This window comes from Argiope bruennichi, chromosome 1 (genome assembly GCF_947563725.1).
Source record: "Argiope bruennichi chromosome 1, qqArgBrue1.1, whole genome shotgun sequence".
In the NCBI taxonomy this organism is placed as follows: Eukaryota; Metazoa; Arthropoda; class Arachnida; order Araneae; family Araneidae; genus Argiope; species Argiope bruennichi.
The window spans coordinates 141705614-141722394 of NC_079151.1; the positions used below are offsets into that span (position 1 = coordinate 141705614).

General features: G+C 28.4%; 1 protein-coding gene across 1 annotated transcript; it reads left to right on the forward strand.

Annotated features, from left to right (window-relative positions):
• The first annotated feature begins 453 nt into the window (after positions 1-453).
• On the forward strand, positions 454-16008 carry LOC129980788 (astacin-like metalloprotease toxin 5). The gene is made up of 6 exons (XM_056091174.1): positions 454-526; positions 2345-2418; positions 7147-7222; positions 8406-8520; positions 13322-13497; positions 15721-16008. The coding sequence occupies exons 1-6, from the start codon at positions 463-465 to the stop codon at positions 15972-15974; spliced, it is 759 nt and encodes a 252-aa protein (XP_055947149.1). The 5' UTR covers positions 454-462; the 3' UTR covers positions 15975-16008.
• Positions 16009-16781: the final 773 nt, after the last annotated feature.

Genomic DNA, 16781 nt, shown 5'->3' on the forward strand with positions numbered 1-16781 from the left:
GAACAAATATACATAGGTAGAGCCTTCAGTACAGCAGCTATTATATAATAATATTTATCTACAAGATTTTGAATAAATCATTTATAAACCTTTAAACTAAAAAAGTTTTTGTTTTATACTTTCTTTTAGTAAAAAAAAAAACTGATTTTTTAAAAAGATTTGGTTTTAAAGGTTTTAAAGATTTAGTTTTAAAAGGTTATTATTTCATAACTGTTTTTATTTCACTCCGTTTTATGTCAAAATTTAAAAGTAAAAGTAATTTATAATATTTTTAAAACTTTCAACCTGAACGTGGCCACATATCTTAAATGTTACAAGCTCATATTATTGAAACTATTCTTATCCAGACCAATGCCAAGTAATCAGAAAGTCAATAATAATCATGGGAAAGGAAAAATGTGTGACATTTTTAATCTTTTTATAAAAATATGACTTCCTTGCCGATTGCTGTTATTTAACATCATGTTTTGGTTCGGGTCGTTGTGTTTCTTCCTTTTATGGTCAGGAAGATGTTATGGCGAAATTGGTGAGACAAATCAATTTAATTTTTTTTTGTTGAGCTCTTAGAAAAAAAATCAAATCTATTGAAAAATGTGAAAATGATGTTCAATATAAATGTTGCTATTTCTATATCTTTTATACTAATTTATGACTGGAATTAAAATAAGTAAATTATTATTGACAAAATCTTTTCAATTGATATCAACTCGTTTTAGAAGCCAATATTCGAAACAGAAATTGTTTATATGTAATTCTAAGTATTAAAAGGGTTTTATAAAAAATAAAAAAATCGAGAAATTTTTTTCTGACTCACAAACAATAATGTTTAGCTTTTAATTTAAGAAGATATATATATTATTATAATCTCTTGACAGATTTATCATTTTCAATTACCACATAGCGTCTAATTACTGCAGCATTTAATTTTATTTGTTATAAAGCCATGGTTATAGCTAATAAATGATTTAAACTGTTATTATATTTTAGAACTATATAAATCCTTAAAAAAGGAAGAAAAATGAATTTATCAATTGCTAGTTTAGGAATGTTTTTGTACCGTATTGCATTTTTTAAGCATTTAATTAAATACTAATTTGTAAAAAAATGAAGCTAAATTCACTAAAAATTTTAAAGAAAAGGAGATTCTCTTACACGTGCAAAAATTGGGATTGAAAGAAATACTTTATATTTATGAGCGTTAAATTATTTGAGATAGTCTAATCTGATCGGGTATTAGGTTTACATTGGATTTCCTATCTGAAAAGAAACTAAGTATGTTAAACTGAATAATTTAATGTAAACTGTGTAATTATTCTGTTGAATTATGAATTCAATTATAAAAACATGAGCTTACAAAATTTATATTTAATAATTTTGCATGATTCATTTCATTTTGTCATTTTAAGTCGCAATTTGATAGATGAAATATTTCTCTTGCAAATGAAAATTTTGTTCTATGTTTTTATAGATAAATATATATATATATATATATATATATATATATATAGATAATGATAGTAAAATCTCTGAATTTTTGAGCTTAAAATTGTGAAAAGTAGATGGATGAACAGGATAAGAATTTTAGCACATTAATAGCTTTTAAATTGTATGATGAATAATTAAGTTTTGATGCCTAAATTATTTTAAATTGCTTAGCATAAAAATCATTCATAACGCTGTACAAGATCGACCATTGGATCGAAAACTCGGCACATAGGTACTTCTTTGGTAGTAAGTACTCACTGGGAGTGGTTTTTAAATTTTTATTAATAAAAAATTTAATAAAAATCTTTTTAATCAAGGTTAGAAAAAAATCGAACCATCCTCAAAAATTTGGCTGTTTTTTTTTCTATCTCGCTTATATCTTTAAAAACACACACCTTTTTTTAGTAATATTCATTTTATTACAATCACTTGTCCTTTTTTCAATCGTAAAAAAGTTTTCAAAACATTTTATAAAGCTGCTAGTATAATAGATTTTACTATTTATTTTCGAAATGCTCAATAACCTCTGTGGATAAGTATGAGACTGCTTTCACAGAATAACCTATAATTCCCCCACCCCCAAAAAAATATTTTTATAGTTCAAAAATATTTAATTTTAAGACTTGTTTCAGTGTTATAGTTCCTATTAGTTAGTATTTTATATCATAAATTATTTCGATATAATTCTATGAATCTGCAGAAATGACATTATTGAAACGGAAGTGATAAAATAAATAATTATATTTAAGATAATGATGTTATTTTATGATGATGTTTAGAATTAGAGATACGAATTTTATTCTATCTTTTTAAGTATTAAGTTGAAATTCGTGAATAACAAAGCGCATTTTATTGACAGAACAGTTTCGTGATCTTCCGTTGCAGAATCCCGATCTTTTTGGAGGAGACATCCTCGGAGTGGACGATCCAGAGGTAAATGCATTGGTTTAGTTAGCGAGTCATTCGCTAATTAATCAATTTTTGTGATTGCTTTCACAAAATTATAGATATTTCTAAATAAATAATATTTAAAATTTAGAAAAAAATAAAAAAAAATTATTTCATAAAATAAATTTTAAAAAAATCTGAAATAAGTTAGAAATAATCTTAGAAGTAGAAAAAGATTGAATTATTTGCAAAATTAATCAAATAACTGAATTTAAATAAACGGTAATCAGAAATCATTGCGATAAGACTGACTGATACATTAAAACTTGATAGTAAAATTCTATGGATGTTAAGATGTTAAGAATAAAAAAAGATAAACTAATGCTCTATTCAGCTTTTAACACAGAGAATTTTATCATCAAATTCAGAGAGTTTAAAGAAAATTGGGTGTTGAATTGGTGTGTTCTACCCCAACTATTTTCTATTCTACCATCACAAAACGTTATGGATTTAGTTCCTTATAAAAAATGAAGATAGCTGTTTTTTTAAAGTACAAGTTGTGCCAATATTTTGATCTGACAATATATCAGACAAAATAGTAAATAATAATGTCAAGATAAAAAATGACTTACAAATAAATAAAAATAATCGATATCAAGAGTGCCTATATTAAAGGATGAAAAACGAATTGATTTTTAAAATTTAAAATGATAAACATGCTGAATTTTTCCATGCATTGCAGATTATAAAACTGAAATATTTTTTTTTTAATGCAAACGTTGCAAATTAAGTTTCGGATATTCTCAAAGCATATGTAGCACAGACATGTTTGCACTGCACATGTTTGAACAGTTGCACTGCAGGCATACTGTTGCTTCTTTTACAATTAGTAAGTGACCCCGAGTAAATCTTTATGTCCTACTTGTAATTGAATCAAAATAGTATCAGCCTTTTTGTTTCATAAATCTGGGAAAAGCGAGACATATTTTGAAGATAACCGAGTATATATTTTGAAAGAAACATCTTTCTAATAACATAATTTGTCCAAAATCGATATACGATTCCCCAATTTGGAATTCAAAATAGGATATCAAATTTTACTCGAGTTACTAGTACCGTTTAAGAGTATAATGGACCTACGCACTTAGAGATCTAATCTACACTTCAATGGATTTGACCCTAAAATTGATGCAGATTTGCAATTTAGATGATGAAATCATGAGTCAAATTTTAAATACCTAACTCGTAAAATTTTTTTTAAGTTCTCATATACAACAACAGGCAGATTGAAAGACATTCCTACAAAAACTTGTATTTAAAATTCGTGACAATTTACAATATTTGTGTAACGACCAAAAATCAAATTTTATTCTTTCTGTAGTTGAGTTAAGAGCTCATGTACAAATGGGCAGACAGAGGGTTCAAAGTTATTTATTAGAATTGAAAATAATATAAACAGTTATGATTCATCAATATCTCAAGACCAAATATTTTGACAATTAAAAACTTGTGCTTTTCGTACTTCGTACACGAAAAAATAAAGTAGTTAGTTAGTTTAGCATAGTATTTAAGCGATAGGGCAGTGACAATCTCATCTTAAATTCTAAAATATTTAGTAAAATCAAAGTCCTTCCTCCCATCCCTAAAGTTTAATTAATTTTCTTCAATTTTTATTTCTTATGAAAGCTCATGGCCCCTAAAAAAGTCATCAGTGTCTCTTTTTCCCCCCCTCATTTTCAAGAAAAAAAAATCGTAAAAATAAAATTTTACTATACATTCTTTATGAGGAAAAAAACATATTTGAATCTCCTAGTCCGAAACATTAGTCTCATTTCGACAAGTTTTATTATAAACTCATGAGGATTAGATATTTTATCATTAGTCATCTGCCCTCTTCTGCCTTCATTCTCTAAAGATATTGCAGAATAAAGCATTGATACATTCCTCAGTCTCAACACCGAGACCGATTTCTCCAGCTTCATTTGCGAATGCATTTTTCCATTTTGAATGCATGCAGAGCCAATCAGAATGCTTTATATTTAATGTAACATAGAACTACATCTATATATTTAATTTAATTTGGAACTTGATGTGCTAAGATGTAATTAATAAAATTTAGTTGACATTACTAAATTAATATTACTTATATTATGGGAAAACAGGAGGTCGCTAAAATGGTAAATTCTGAAATGGCCAGAGATTATTTTATTTATTACTCTTTTAAAAAATATCGATATCTAAAAGGCTCTGATCTCAAAACATTTTTTATTTTCTATACTGCAGGTTTTTTTTTTGTTTTTTTGTTTTTTTTTTACAAAATTGTAAACGAATATTTTTATTTGTGAAAGTTGAAAATATTTTATATTGAAACCCACAAAGAAATCATTGGTAATATTATTTCGAAAATTATATCTTAAATTTAAAAATAAATAAGAGCAGATGCTGCACAAAATACGCATTTTTACATGATTTAGGAAGTAGTAATCGATTATATTAACATTCATTAATTTTATATGGTTGTTTGAATATTAATAAATTTTAGAACTGAATATTAAGGAATTTTTATTAGACGACTGGAAATGAAAAACGAATCATACTTGTAAATTTTACAGAAAAACAGAAAAGTAACTTCATTAAAATTTTGGCTATGTTTCCAAGATGACGATTCTCACTGTATTCTGTCCTGCTGACATATATGATATTAACTACGTTCTCTAGATTACATACCTGTATATCCCACTTATGCCGCTTTGCCATAGTTTTATAGGGGCATAAATGGGACTCTATGCCCCCTAGAAGTGAAAACTGTAAACCCGTATTTGTATTTAGTGTCGAATATGAGTTTTTCTAATCACTTAGATGTGTTTAGCATTTCCAGATTGAAAATATGTACTTAATACATTTTGGTAGGATCATTGTTGTCTTAATTTGCCATTTACGACATTTTTTTTTTAAATTTCCAATGCTATATTGCATATCGGATTGAGTAAAAAGCTTTCCCCTAGAGGGAGATATCTTCGCTTCAACAGCTGTGATTGTTAGATTTTCCATAAAGGAAATTTTGCATTCGGAAGATGAAAATTGAAATTACACGACTGTATAATTTATTTGTTAAGAATTTATAATCTTGTGCGCAAAATGAGTGTTTAAAATGGAGCCATCACGTCAGCTCATCAGAATGTTCATTAACAATGAATTCCATAACAAATTCAGTGCGACCGAATTTCACAAAAATGAGTTAAAGCTTCCTAAATAGCACAGTAATGCTGCATAATATTGTGTAATATTATATTATTCAATATTTAATAGCATTATATAATATTGCGAATATTGTTTAATATCATGCAATATTATACAATATAGGAGTACTGCTGAAGTTAAACACCAGTTCTGTTTATTATGATTCAATCAAAATTTTGTTTCGGAAGTTTAAAGCTAGAAATTTCGAGCACTGAATATGAAACGAGTTCTTTATTAAAGTTGATTGTGAGGAATTAAAGCAAATCATTGATAAAGACAGAAAGGCTTCAACACGAATTATTGCTTTAGAACTTGATGTTTGCTAAAAAACAACAATGCTGCTTTGAAAATCATAAATCTAAGATTCAATTTCAATCACTTGGTGCACCACGAATTGATTGCTGAAGGCAAACGCATGGGAATGGGGTGCCTGTTTTGCTCTTCTCAGAGACAAAATGAAAAAATTCTGGAATGGAATTGCAATTTGAGATGAAAATGGATGTATTTGAACAGTAAAAGCCGTAAAGGAAACACTTGGGGAATCAGTTGAAGACGAGCCCAAACTAACAAGAAGGTTCTCCTCAGAATCTATCGATATTATCGCGGATTAATATTGTCACGTAGGTACTTTAGTGTGGAACTCAATGACACACACAAGAAGTAGAGCTAAACTCATTTATTAACTCAACTGAGAACACAGTGACTGACATATCTTCTGCTTTTATATTAGCAGGGAAAGTTCCAGAATACTTTTCTGGAGACAGTAAGAAAAGTCCAGAACACTTGTCTGGCAAACTAAAGAAATGTCCAGAATCTTCTGGGACATAAAATAAAGGGAAACATAAATCAAGGAATTAAATATTTACACAAACTGTGAATTGCATTGTCGTTAGAGGGATTCGAACTCGCGATCTCTTGATTATGATACCAGTGTGATAACCATTCTTCCATGGAGAATCAACTGCCTTTTTTCAATGCGGCAATATACAAAAAGCGGACAGGGCAATATGCAGCAAGTTGCTAATCAAAGTTAATAATGTTATTCGCAAAAAATGTAAAAATGATATAAGAAGAAAGGATACTTTGGGATTATCCCGTCAACCATTTTCGCCAAACCAGATATTATCGCTAAAAGGTAGCTTCGCGAAAGTATCCTTTGGCGAATTACTTGAGGATTGGTGCATTTTCGAGAGCGTTGACAGGTCAACGGGATGATCCCAATGTATCGAAGAAAGTATAATATCATGCATCAAAATAATTCACGGGGTACTTTACAAGCTAGAATGTGAGGTTGATGCAATATCCAGATAAGCCCCCTTCGGATTTCTATATATATTCGCATCTTCATTTGTATCTCGATGGCGCAATTCCCAGTTCAAATGCGGAAGTAATAAATGAGTTGAATCTCGTCTCGACACGCCGTATGTATTTATCATTTAAAAGTAAAGGAAAAAATTTGGCAGAAAACATTTCACTCAACCTGAAGTGAATGAACTATGAATCAAATATTAACGACTTTTTTTAACATTTAAGGATCGCAATGCCATCATCGATAAAAGGATGATATGGCCTGGAGGAATCGTGCCATACACTTTAGATCCTGCATTGTGTAAGTCTGAATTTTAAAAGTTAATCCTTTTTTAATTGGCATCTGAAGTCAAAACCCTTTTTTCTGGAAAAAGAAAAATAACATTTAGAGATCTTATTTCAAATAATGAATAGTTTTGCAACAAAAAATATTCTTAAAAATCACATTATTTTTATTGTTTACTTATCTTTTTCCCAGTTTAATCATTAATCCCATTTTTATTTGAGATTTTCCTTAAAAGTGCCCCTTAGAAACTTTTTTAAGTCCAAGAAAGTATTTATTTTTTTCGAAATAATTAATATCTCATTTTGAAAGCATTGATCCTAAATAATATATCTTTTAATCAATAATTCATCTATCACTGTTTGTTAATAATTTATTGCCTTTAATATAAATTCGTAGGTTTATTATTAAGGCAATATAAATTTTAAAACTTGGTTTTTTTTTTATTAAAATTGTGTTTTACTCATTTTTACAGCTTTACAAATATCTATACTCTAAGTTAACTTATCACTTTCATTTTATATTATATTAAAAGCTCTAATATAGGGCCTTTTTAATTATTTCATTCAAGATATAGAATTAGTTGTTTACAATACTTAAAATTTCTCTTTCCATAGCTTCTAGAAACATAATCGTTCACCTGAAAGGTGTAAAACTTTGTGAATGACTTAATAATAAATAGAGAAAACATTCAGGAAGTAAAGGAAATTAGTTTTCGAATATGAATAGCATAGAGCATATTATCGCATAAAACCGAAGTAGTGCACATGCAATTTTTTCGATGTAACTCAGTTATTGATTTAAATTACAAATATTCGAGAAATATTCATCACTTAAATAGTTTTGATTCTATGAGATCTGCTTTTATAAATCGATTTTTTTTATGAAAATGCTGCTTTTTGTTTAAAATAATAGTAAGTAAAAAACGTTAAAAAATTATAGCTAATAACACCGAGAATTATATTAAATTTTAGTTTCGGGATTTTATTTCAGTTTATAATTTATTATTTCAAACAACATAAAATATAGCTTTTTATGGTTTTTAAAGTAATTTTCTTAGTGAAAATATATGAATACCTCTAATGACTTAGAAATTATTCCCGATTAGATATGATATCCTGTAACGAAATAATAATACCCCTGACATGTACAAAAAGTTCGTAGATAGTTTGAGATAAAAAATTTTCAAAATTTTTCACAGCTTCTTATGAGAGCCAGTTTCTCGGTGCTTATTATCTGTACCGAAAAGATACGTGCATCCGATTTGTGAAAAGAACCAACGAAACGGATTATATCAGAATATTTAGAGGACAAGGGTAAGTATTTTCGTATATTTCCATTAATATAACTATTTAATTTTTAATCTTTATTTAGATACGATCTTTTGAATATGTCAAAATACTTTCGCAACGAAGCGAATTGCTGTTTATATATTGTTATAATATTGTGCCACCCCCGACCTACCGAATTTTATTGGGTATTGTGAATTATTGGAATTCTATGAGAATTAATATGTAGTGAATTCAAAATAAGTGCCATCCCAGCGTGACCCATGATCCACGCCTTACTTAAAAAGTACATTCCGCCATCGGTGGGGAAGTAACTCGACCTCCCACCATTTCTTTTCTTACAAGAAGAACAAGAATTTGTTTAGTTGTATGACATAACCATATCTGAGGTATATCTTGGTGTGATTCGTAGTAACAGTATAATGTAATTCAAGACTATGATTGTCTAATGTAATTCCTGTAAAACATTGATACGGCAAACGAAATTTTTTGTAATAACTGACTCTTTATTTCGACATTGCTGAAAAAAAGAAGGTTATTTACAATTTAGGGAAATGTATTAATTTATATATTATTTCAACAATCAACATTCCATTTTTTTCAACTAATGTAAAACTTAAGTTAATGTATAAAGTATCAGTGGACTTCACTTTTAAGATATCTCTTTTCCATCAGCTTCTGACACAGCATATTCACTTTACAATAAAGTACATTACTTGTTTTGAAATTTGAGTTTAAAAGGAAATATCATACTAATAACGACTGAGCAGCAGTGAATACGCCATTTGTAGATAGAATTTTTTTTAGATATTGGCATAACAAATTCAGTTTGCGCTAAATTATATTATTTGCTTAAAGTTAAATTACACGGAAATTTAAGTATCATTGACATTGTTGCCTTGCCTATGCGTAGTTACATATCAACTTTTGTCCCATTTTACAAAACTGACTCATACATAAATTCGATATTTTAACATAATCCGATATTTAATTATTTGCTCAGCATGGTTGCAAATAGACGACATTCAATAGGATTGCTCCCAACGCCAAATATTACATACAAAAAAGGTATTATAAATAGCCTCATTTCGATAAACACTTTGACTGAATAAATCTTAATCGTTTAAGGAGAGGCGGGATAGCCTCTATCTCAATTTTTAAAGATTTTTTAAATACTTATTTTTATCATATTACAAAAGAAAAATTTTTTTGAGCACGTCTTATATTTAAAAAAAATCTTCAGTACCATTTAAAATAAATTAGAATACCTTAAAGAAGCAATTTTGAATTAATGTCTTTTCAATTGCTGAAATTCTTTTTTTATTTGCAGAGCAAGAAAATGATTTTTCTGAGTAAAGATTTGCCACAATGGAAATCTTTAAGATTCCATGAATATATGCAAAATAAATCCATTCATTAAAAATAGAATTTCATTGTCCATTATTGGGATTGGAAAAAGTAGAATAAACCAAATATGGGATGTCCCCACCATCCTTTGAAAGGTTTTAGCCAGTAGAATTCAGTTCTTGAATTTGAAGATCAGATGCTTTCAGTTTTGATTGAACATTATTAATTTAGATAAGCTTTTATATTAGTTTTTAATGGATTTATCACAAATTGTTACCATAACTTGTTATTAACTAGTATTTTAAAATGAATGCCTGTAGAATAAAAATAATTTACAACACATTAGAATAAAAGTATTTCAGAAGAAAAAATTAATCCTTCAAAAGTGCAGACGCTTTTGCAAAAAATATCACATTTCAATTTATTTTGAACGGATCTGTTGAAATATATTTCTATTTCCTGCGAATTCACAGCTCGTATAAACCAAGTTATTCATAATTTTTCTTTTTTTTAATAAACTGCATTGCAATTTCTCGAACTATTCCTTTCAGTTTCCCATTCCTTGCTTTTTTTTGAAAATTTATCCGATGTTCCCAAGGCACACTCTATTATGTATACAATGATTGTGTATATATTCAATAGGAAGTCCATGCCACTTTTTTTGAGGGGATAATTTACAACTGGGATGGAAATTTTTTTAGTGATGCTTTCCGCTGAGGTTAGCGTCCACTAATGGATTTTAGCTCTTGTTTCTTTGTTGGAATGGAATAATAAACACGACTCCTACTGACAAAGAATTTCTGTTTTTTTCCTGCTAAAAATCCCAGGAAGATAGAAAGATTTTTTTTTATTGAATGCGATGACCAATTTCGGTCTGGTTATTTCAAAGAGGGTGGTTTCTATTAAAATGCTGTAAAAGAATGTCATACTTGAGAGTGTTTGTGATAGATATCTGTGAAAAAATGTATATCTGTGATACTAATAACAATATTTCCGACTATCAACCTTAAAAACTTATATGAAATTTATTTAATTAAAAATAACATTCAATCAAAACTGAAAGCATCTGATCCTTAAATTCAAGAACTGCATTCCACTGGTTAAAGCTTTTTAAAGGATGATGAGTTCAATAATTGACAAGGAAATTGCATTTTTAATGGGTGAATTTATTTTGCATATATTCATGGAATCTTAAAGATTTCCATTGTGACAAATCTTTTCTCAGAAAAATTATTTTGTTTCTCTACAAATAAAAACAATCTCAATGTAAATTTTGTTTTTTCCCAAAAAATCTTTAAAAAATTGAGATAGATGCAATCCTATCACCCTTCAAAGAGTTAAAGTTCGCCCAATAAAAATTGACCAATTTTTAAAGTATCTTCTCTATAAGGAAGTATCAAGTATTTCTTAATATATGTGGATAAAATCTTAATGCTGATGCTCTTGTGCACTATAAAGTGGTATAAAAGTAATGGTCGAGTGGCAATTACTTTGATACCACTGATATAGTGTGAGTGGGTCATTGAGTGTTTGAATGGATTCATATCAAATCAGTTCAGAGAGAAGAACACACTTCTTTTCCACTTTAGGGATAAATTTCGAAAAACAATATTAATTAACTAACTTGATGATGTTTATAAGCTGGCATATTACCTATAAATTTTTGATGCATCGTGTGTCTTTCACGCTGCAAAAATCGTTCAAAGCATTCTGTCGGGCAGATATTTCTATCTGAAATTGCCAAATTGGATTCATAATTACTTCTAGAATAGTTAAGTGACGACAGTTCCCTATCTAGTTTTTCAAAAATTTGATTAGATTTTAAATTAATTAAAAATTTAAGAAAGTTTTAATATGTTTTTCCAAAAAAGTTCAGAGCTTATAATCTTATGAAAAAATATCTTACAAATTTCTTTGAAACTAAAAACATTAACGACTAGTTCTTTTGAAATCTTCGTTCAGAAGATTTGCTTTAAATTTATTTAATCAAATGTCTGGATGCAAAGCATCAATGTTAAAAAGACATAAAGGAAAAGTTTTTGCTTTTAAAAGTCCGCTTCAGTCTAATATGCTCTTTCATGTATTGCTTTAGTGTTTAGTTCCTAAACACATCATTACCAGATAAATGAGAGCTTATTGACAATGGTTTGGATATTAGGGCTAATTTTATGCTCGAATGGATATCTTTTTTAATCAGTGACATATTGTATTATGATGTTCAAGGTGCTCAAAAAGCCTTGGACACAATACAAAATTATGTAAAACACAGAAACACAATGTAGTTACTATAATAGAGTTAGAGAAGTTAGTTATCCTCGATGCGAGACCTTTCGGTAAATATAGTGTGTTCAACCGGTACTCGCAATAGCTATTTAACGCTATAGCTCGATTTCATAAAGCACCTGAGAAATATAGACTGAAAAGAGGCTGTAATATGACGTTTTAAATCCTTAAAAATATTAATAAATTAATGCAAAACGCTTGAAGGGTACTATCTTTTACATTAGTCGAAAAATCCAAAGAAACAAATTTGGAGATTGGATGACATGATTACTGACTAAAATTTTTAATTCCTATTCAGGACAGACCTAACTCAGTTTATTAAATTTTGGGAAATGAAAATGAAATGTAAAACAAAATTTTACTAGCCATGCCAATTATCCATGAATTAAAAAACTTCACTGCTCCAATTATTATTATTATTATTCAGAATTTGCTTTCAGCATTTTTTACCCGTAACTGAAGATGGAAGTCAAAGTGACTCCTCGTTGTTCATTAGCTCTGATTATTAAGAGGTATTTTGTACTACAATCATCTCAGTACCTTAAAGTTGTTCTTTCAGCAGTATGTTGGCAAATATCTGATATGAATACAGACATATAACCGAGTTATTTTTTTTTAAGTTTTTATTGTTATTTATGGAGTCATCGATTTTATATCTCTAAAATTGCTCTTAATTTGTATAATTCAAAAAAAAAAAAAATAAACAAATATCTATAAAATACGGTATTCTTAATTTTATTTGTTAAATTCTAGCAATTATTAACATTAGTGTCATTCCGTAATATCTAAACGAATTAAATAGTCATTAAAACCTTATTCAGGTTTTTCTTATAACATCTTTCCAATATTTAATATTATAACATTAAACATTTTTAATATTAATATTTTAAATATTTTTGGTAAATGCATTATTTCCAGAATGTATTGTGTTTCCAAAATAAATTCCAGTGTTGTTTACAAAAGATAAAAAGAAAAAAAATCAATGGAGTCATTTTGATTCCATGTCTCTGGCCACGTGAGGAGATTTATGTCTCCAGTTACGGGTTAAAATTGCCAGACGGATTTGTACATGCGATACCTAACTTAATAAACAAGTATCAATAATTCAAGTATGTATCCATCAAGTTTAATAAATAATATCCTGAAGTTTGCTTGTGATAGTTCCACTTTTTAAAAATTGTAATTCTTATTTCCCAAGGTGTTACTCTTACGTTGGTAAGATTGGAGGAGCTCAACCTGTCTCCATAGGCATCGGCTGCAATTACATGGGTACAGTGTTACATGAATTAGGGCATGCTATCGGCTTTTTTCACGAACAAAACAGGGATGACAGAGACGATTGGCTCAACATCTACTGGGACAATATTAAAGCAGGTGAGATTTCATACTTGCATGTAAAATATAATCAAGTTTCAAAACAGAATTTGTTTGATAAATGAGTAAATTATTTTTTTCCCTAGAAAGAAAATCATCTGCCCATTTATTATGATGAATACCAAGGAAAAATGTGAACGTTGAAAGAAAAAAAATTAGTAATTTAATAAAAAAAATTAAATACACTTTTATTAACATATTAAAAAGTAGTTTTTAAGTTATTTTTATTAAAACTGAAATCTTATAATAGATCTTTTTTTAGTTTTAAAACTAGATTGTGTCATCTATATATTATACATTCAATTAATATAGAATAAAAAATTAATTAAATTAATCCACTATTAAGTTAAGGCATTATTAAAATAGTGCGTTACGATCAAGACCACACAAGCATGCAAAATTTGAAAATTCTAACTTATTTGGAAATAGATAATTAAAAATCATCTATAAAATTGGATCTTTTCAAATATGAAACAATCAAGTACAGTAAGAGTTTTTAAATACAAAAGGTAAAATTAAAATATTTAACACTTTTTCCTTGAAAAAATATAATGCCAATATTAGAGAAAAAATTTGGGTTTTTAGATTGAGTTTTTATTTTAATGTAGACAATCTTTTACAAATTTGCTTTCTTGCTAAGAATCTATGAGAAACTTCTTGGATTTCGCTAACAGCGTCCATTTGCAATTAGCATTTTTTTAATTTCTGAAGAAATTAATCCAAACATTTAAAAATTGGTTAAGTCATTAAACAGCTCATTCTTCTATTAGCTTCTTCCATAGTAATAAAAAATGATAAAAAAACACTGACAATATGATGACATATTAATGACTTAATATCATGACTTAATATGAGATATGACATATTAAGTATAATAATAAAATTGATTGTACATAAACATAAATATTTTTTCTAATCGGGAGACTCTTCTGCCTTTATTCTTAGGTTTGCATTAGAAGTATCGAAGTAAATTTTTGGGTATACAGTATGGAATGATTGTATCAATTGCAAGTTGCAAGAAAATCACTGCAGTGACTGCAAGAATCCATGATAATTCAAATCAATCTTTTAAGCATTTCCCTTCTGCCTTCTTTTACTGCTTTTTACAATTTTTGAGGATGATTTTATACAGTTATAATCTTCAAATATGAAATAATATATATTCAATCTTCAAATCTTCATTATATTATGCATATATTTTATGCCTTCAGTGAACCTCAGGATAGGCCAGAATTTCTATTTAATTCAATTTTTTTTTAAATCTAGTCTAAATTATTTCTAATCTATCAGAATTTCTATTTCCAATGAACCTTCATAGAAATAAGAAGTTTTGATTTCATGTTTAGTTTTTTTTTAGTTTATATCCATTTTTGTTTGACGAATTCATAAGTGGTTTTTCTGCAACTTGGCTTTATTTTAATCATTAGATTAATAGGCTGAATTCTATATGTAAAGTATTCTATATGACATGCGTAATCTAAAAAATATTCCAAATCCTTTGCAAATTAGATTTTTTGATTCAGAATTACCCAATTTAGTTGTTTACCAGACAACGAGATAAGTATGAACATAGAACTAAAAATGAAATCGAAATGTCTTAATTCTATGAAGATTTACTGGAAACGCATTCTGACAGTTGAATATATAACTGTTTTGAAGAGTTAAATAATTCATTTTTGTGCATGTTAGAAAAAAAAATTAGTTCATTAGCATTATTTACATAATTTATAACCCACGCATTACTACAGTATTAAATACATGTTTTGCACACATTATTTTTATTATAATGCATGGCTATTTTTAAAAACATAAGAATAGACGAATCTAGCCTTAGAAAATTATTTTGCTATGAAGTTTCAAACTAGAGGCTCAAACTTTTACAAAAAATTTTCTTCTCTGTTATCTGCCTTTTGGTAATCAAGAGAGAGAGAATACGGAGGCTATAAAAGTCAGATGATAATAAAAACTAACCTTATTAGCACAAGATATTGTACGATATTTCCATGATGCTCTTCGATATTCTGAATGTGGGCCAATGGTGGAAAGATGTCGTTACAATGTTGTTCAGTATTTTGTGCTAATAGGGAAGAAATTTTATATGCAGTCTCCTTAGCGTCGCTCTGGGAAACATTCGCTCTCCTATCCTGTATGAGTTTTCCGAACTTATTGTGAAGCTAATATCTACGGTATTATTTTCCACTTATTTTCGATATTTCTTTGTAGGTATGGAATCAGAGTTCGTCAAGCTTCCACTTAAACTGCACCAGATGTTGACGGATTTCGATTACGATTCTGTCATGCTCTACGGAGAATACGCCTTCTCCAAGGAATACGGCAAGCTGAAAACTATGTCCCCGAAAAAGAGCGACAAACCTTTGAAAGAGGTTGGATGGAAGAATTTGAGCAAAGCCGACATCACGAGAATAAAGAAGCTGTACAATTGTGAAGATTATGTGTACAGAAAAGATGGAAAATAAAAGCATAAACTTGAAGTCTTATTTCTACGATAATTAATTTTTCTGTTGCAATAGAAGGCTAATGTTTTTACTTAACTATGCGTATCTAAAAGTTAGATAGAAAAACTGGACAATGTACAAACTGCAATTCAATTCACTTGTTCATTTTTGTTATTTTAACTACTTTATTAATTTTATGACTACTGAGAGTATTCCTCTCAGCGACTTTCTCGTTGGTTAATATAATAGATACTTCACTATACAGTAAAGACAGCTGAATATAATTTTTAAGTGTTTTTCCTTTCGACTAACTGAGCCTAAAATTTTATATATATCTACAACGTTTCTAGCAAGACCATGGACCAAGTTTCATTACCTATTTCATTGCTTTTTTGACCCTTTCACATTTCCTCAAAAATTCAGATAATCAGCTGGCCAAAATTTGATGGGTAATATACGAAATTCAACACGAATTTTGGTACCGAATTTTGAAAAACCTGTATAATTAATTTCATTCAACTAATTGTTTGGACATTTGAGTTATTATATTCATAAGAAAACAGGCAGACAAACAGACAAACATTCTATTATCAGATTTGTGACCATAAAATAGACCGATGTCAGCAAGAAAAACTCGTATCCAATTTTATCATATAGGTCCTTGCGGTTTTAAAATAATAATTTATTTCACAGATCTACACAAATATTTTGAAAAACATTTTTCATGGACCCGGGGTGATCTGAATATTAAAAATTCACCAAAATCTCGAAGTTGAATTTTTAAGATTACTTTTTACGATTTTTTTCTCGTATATTTTGTACACGAGA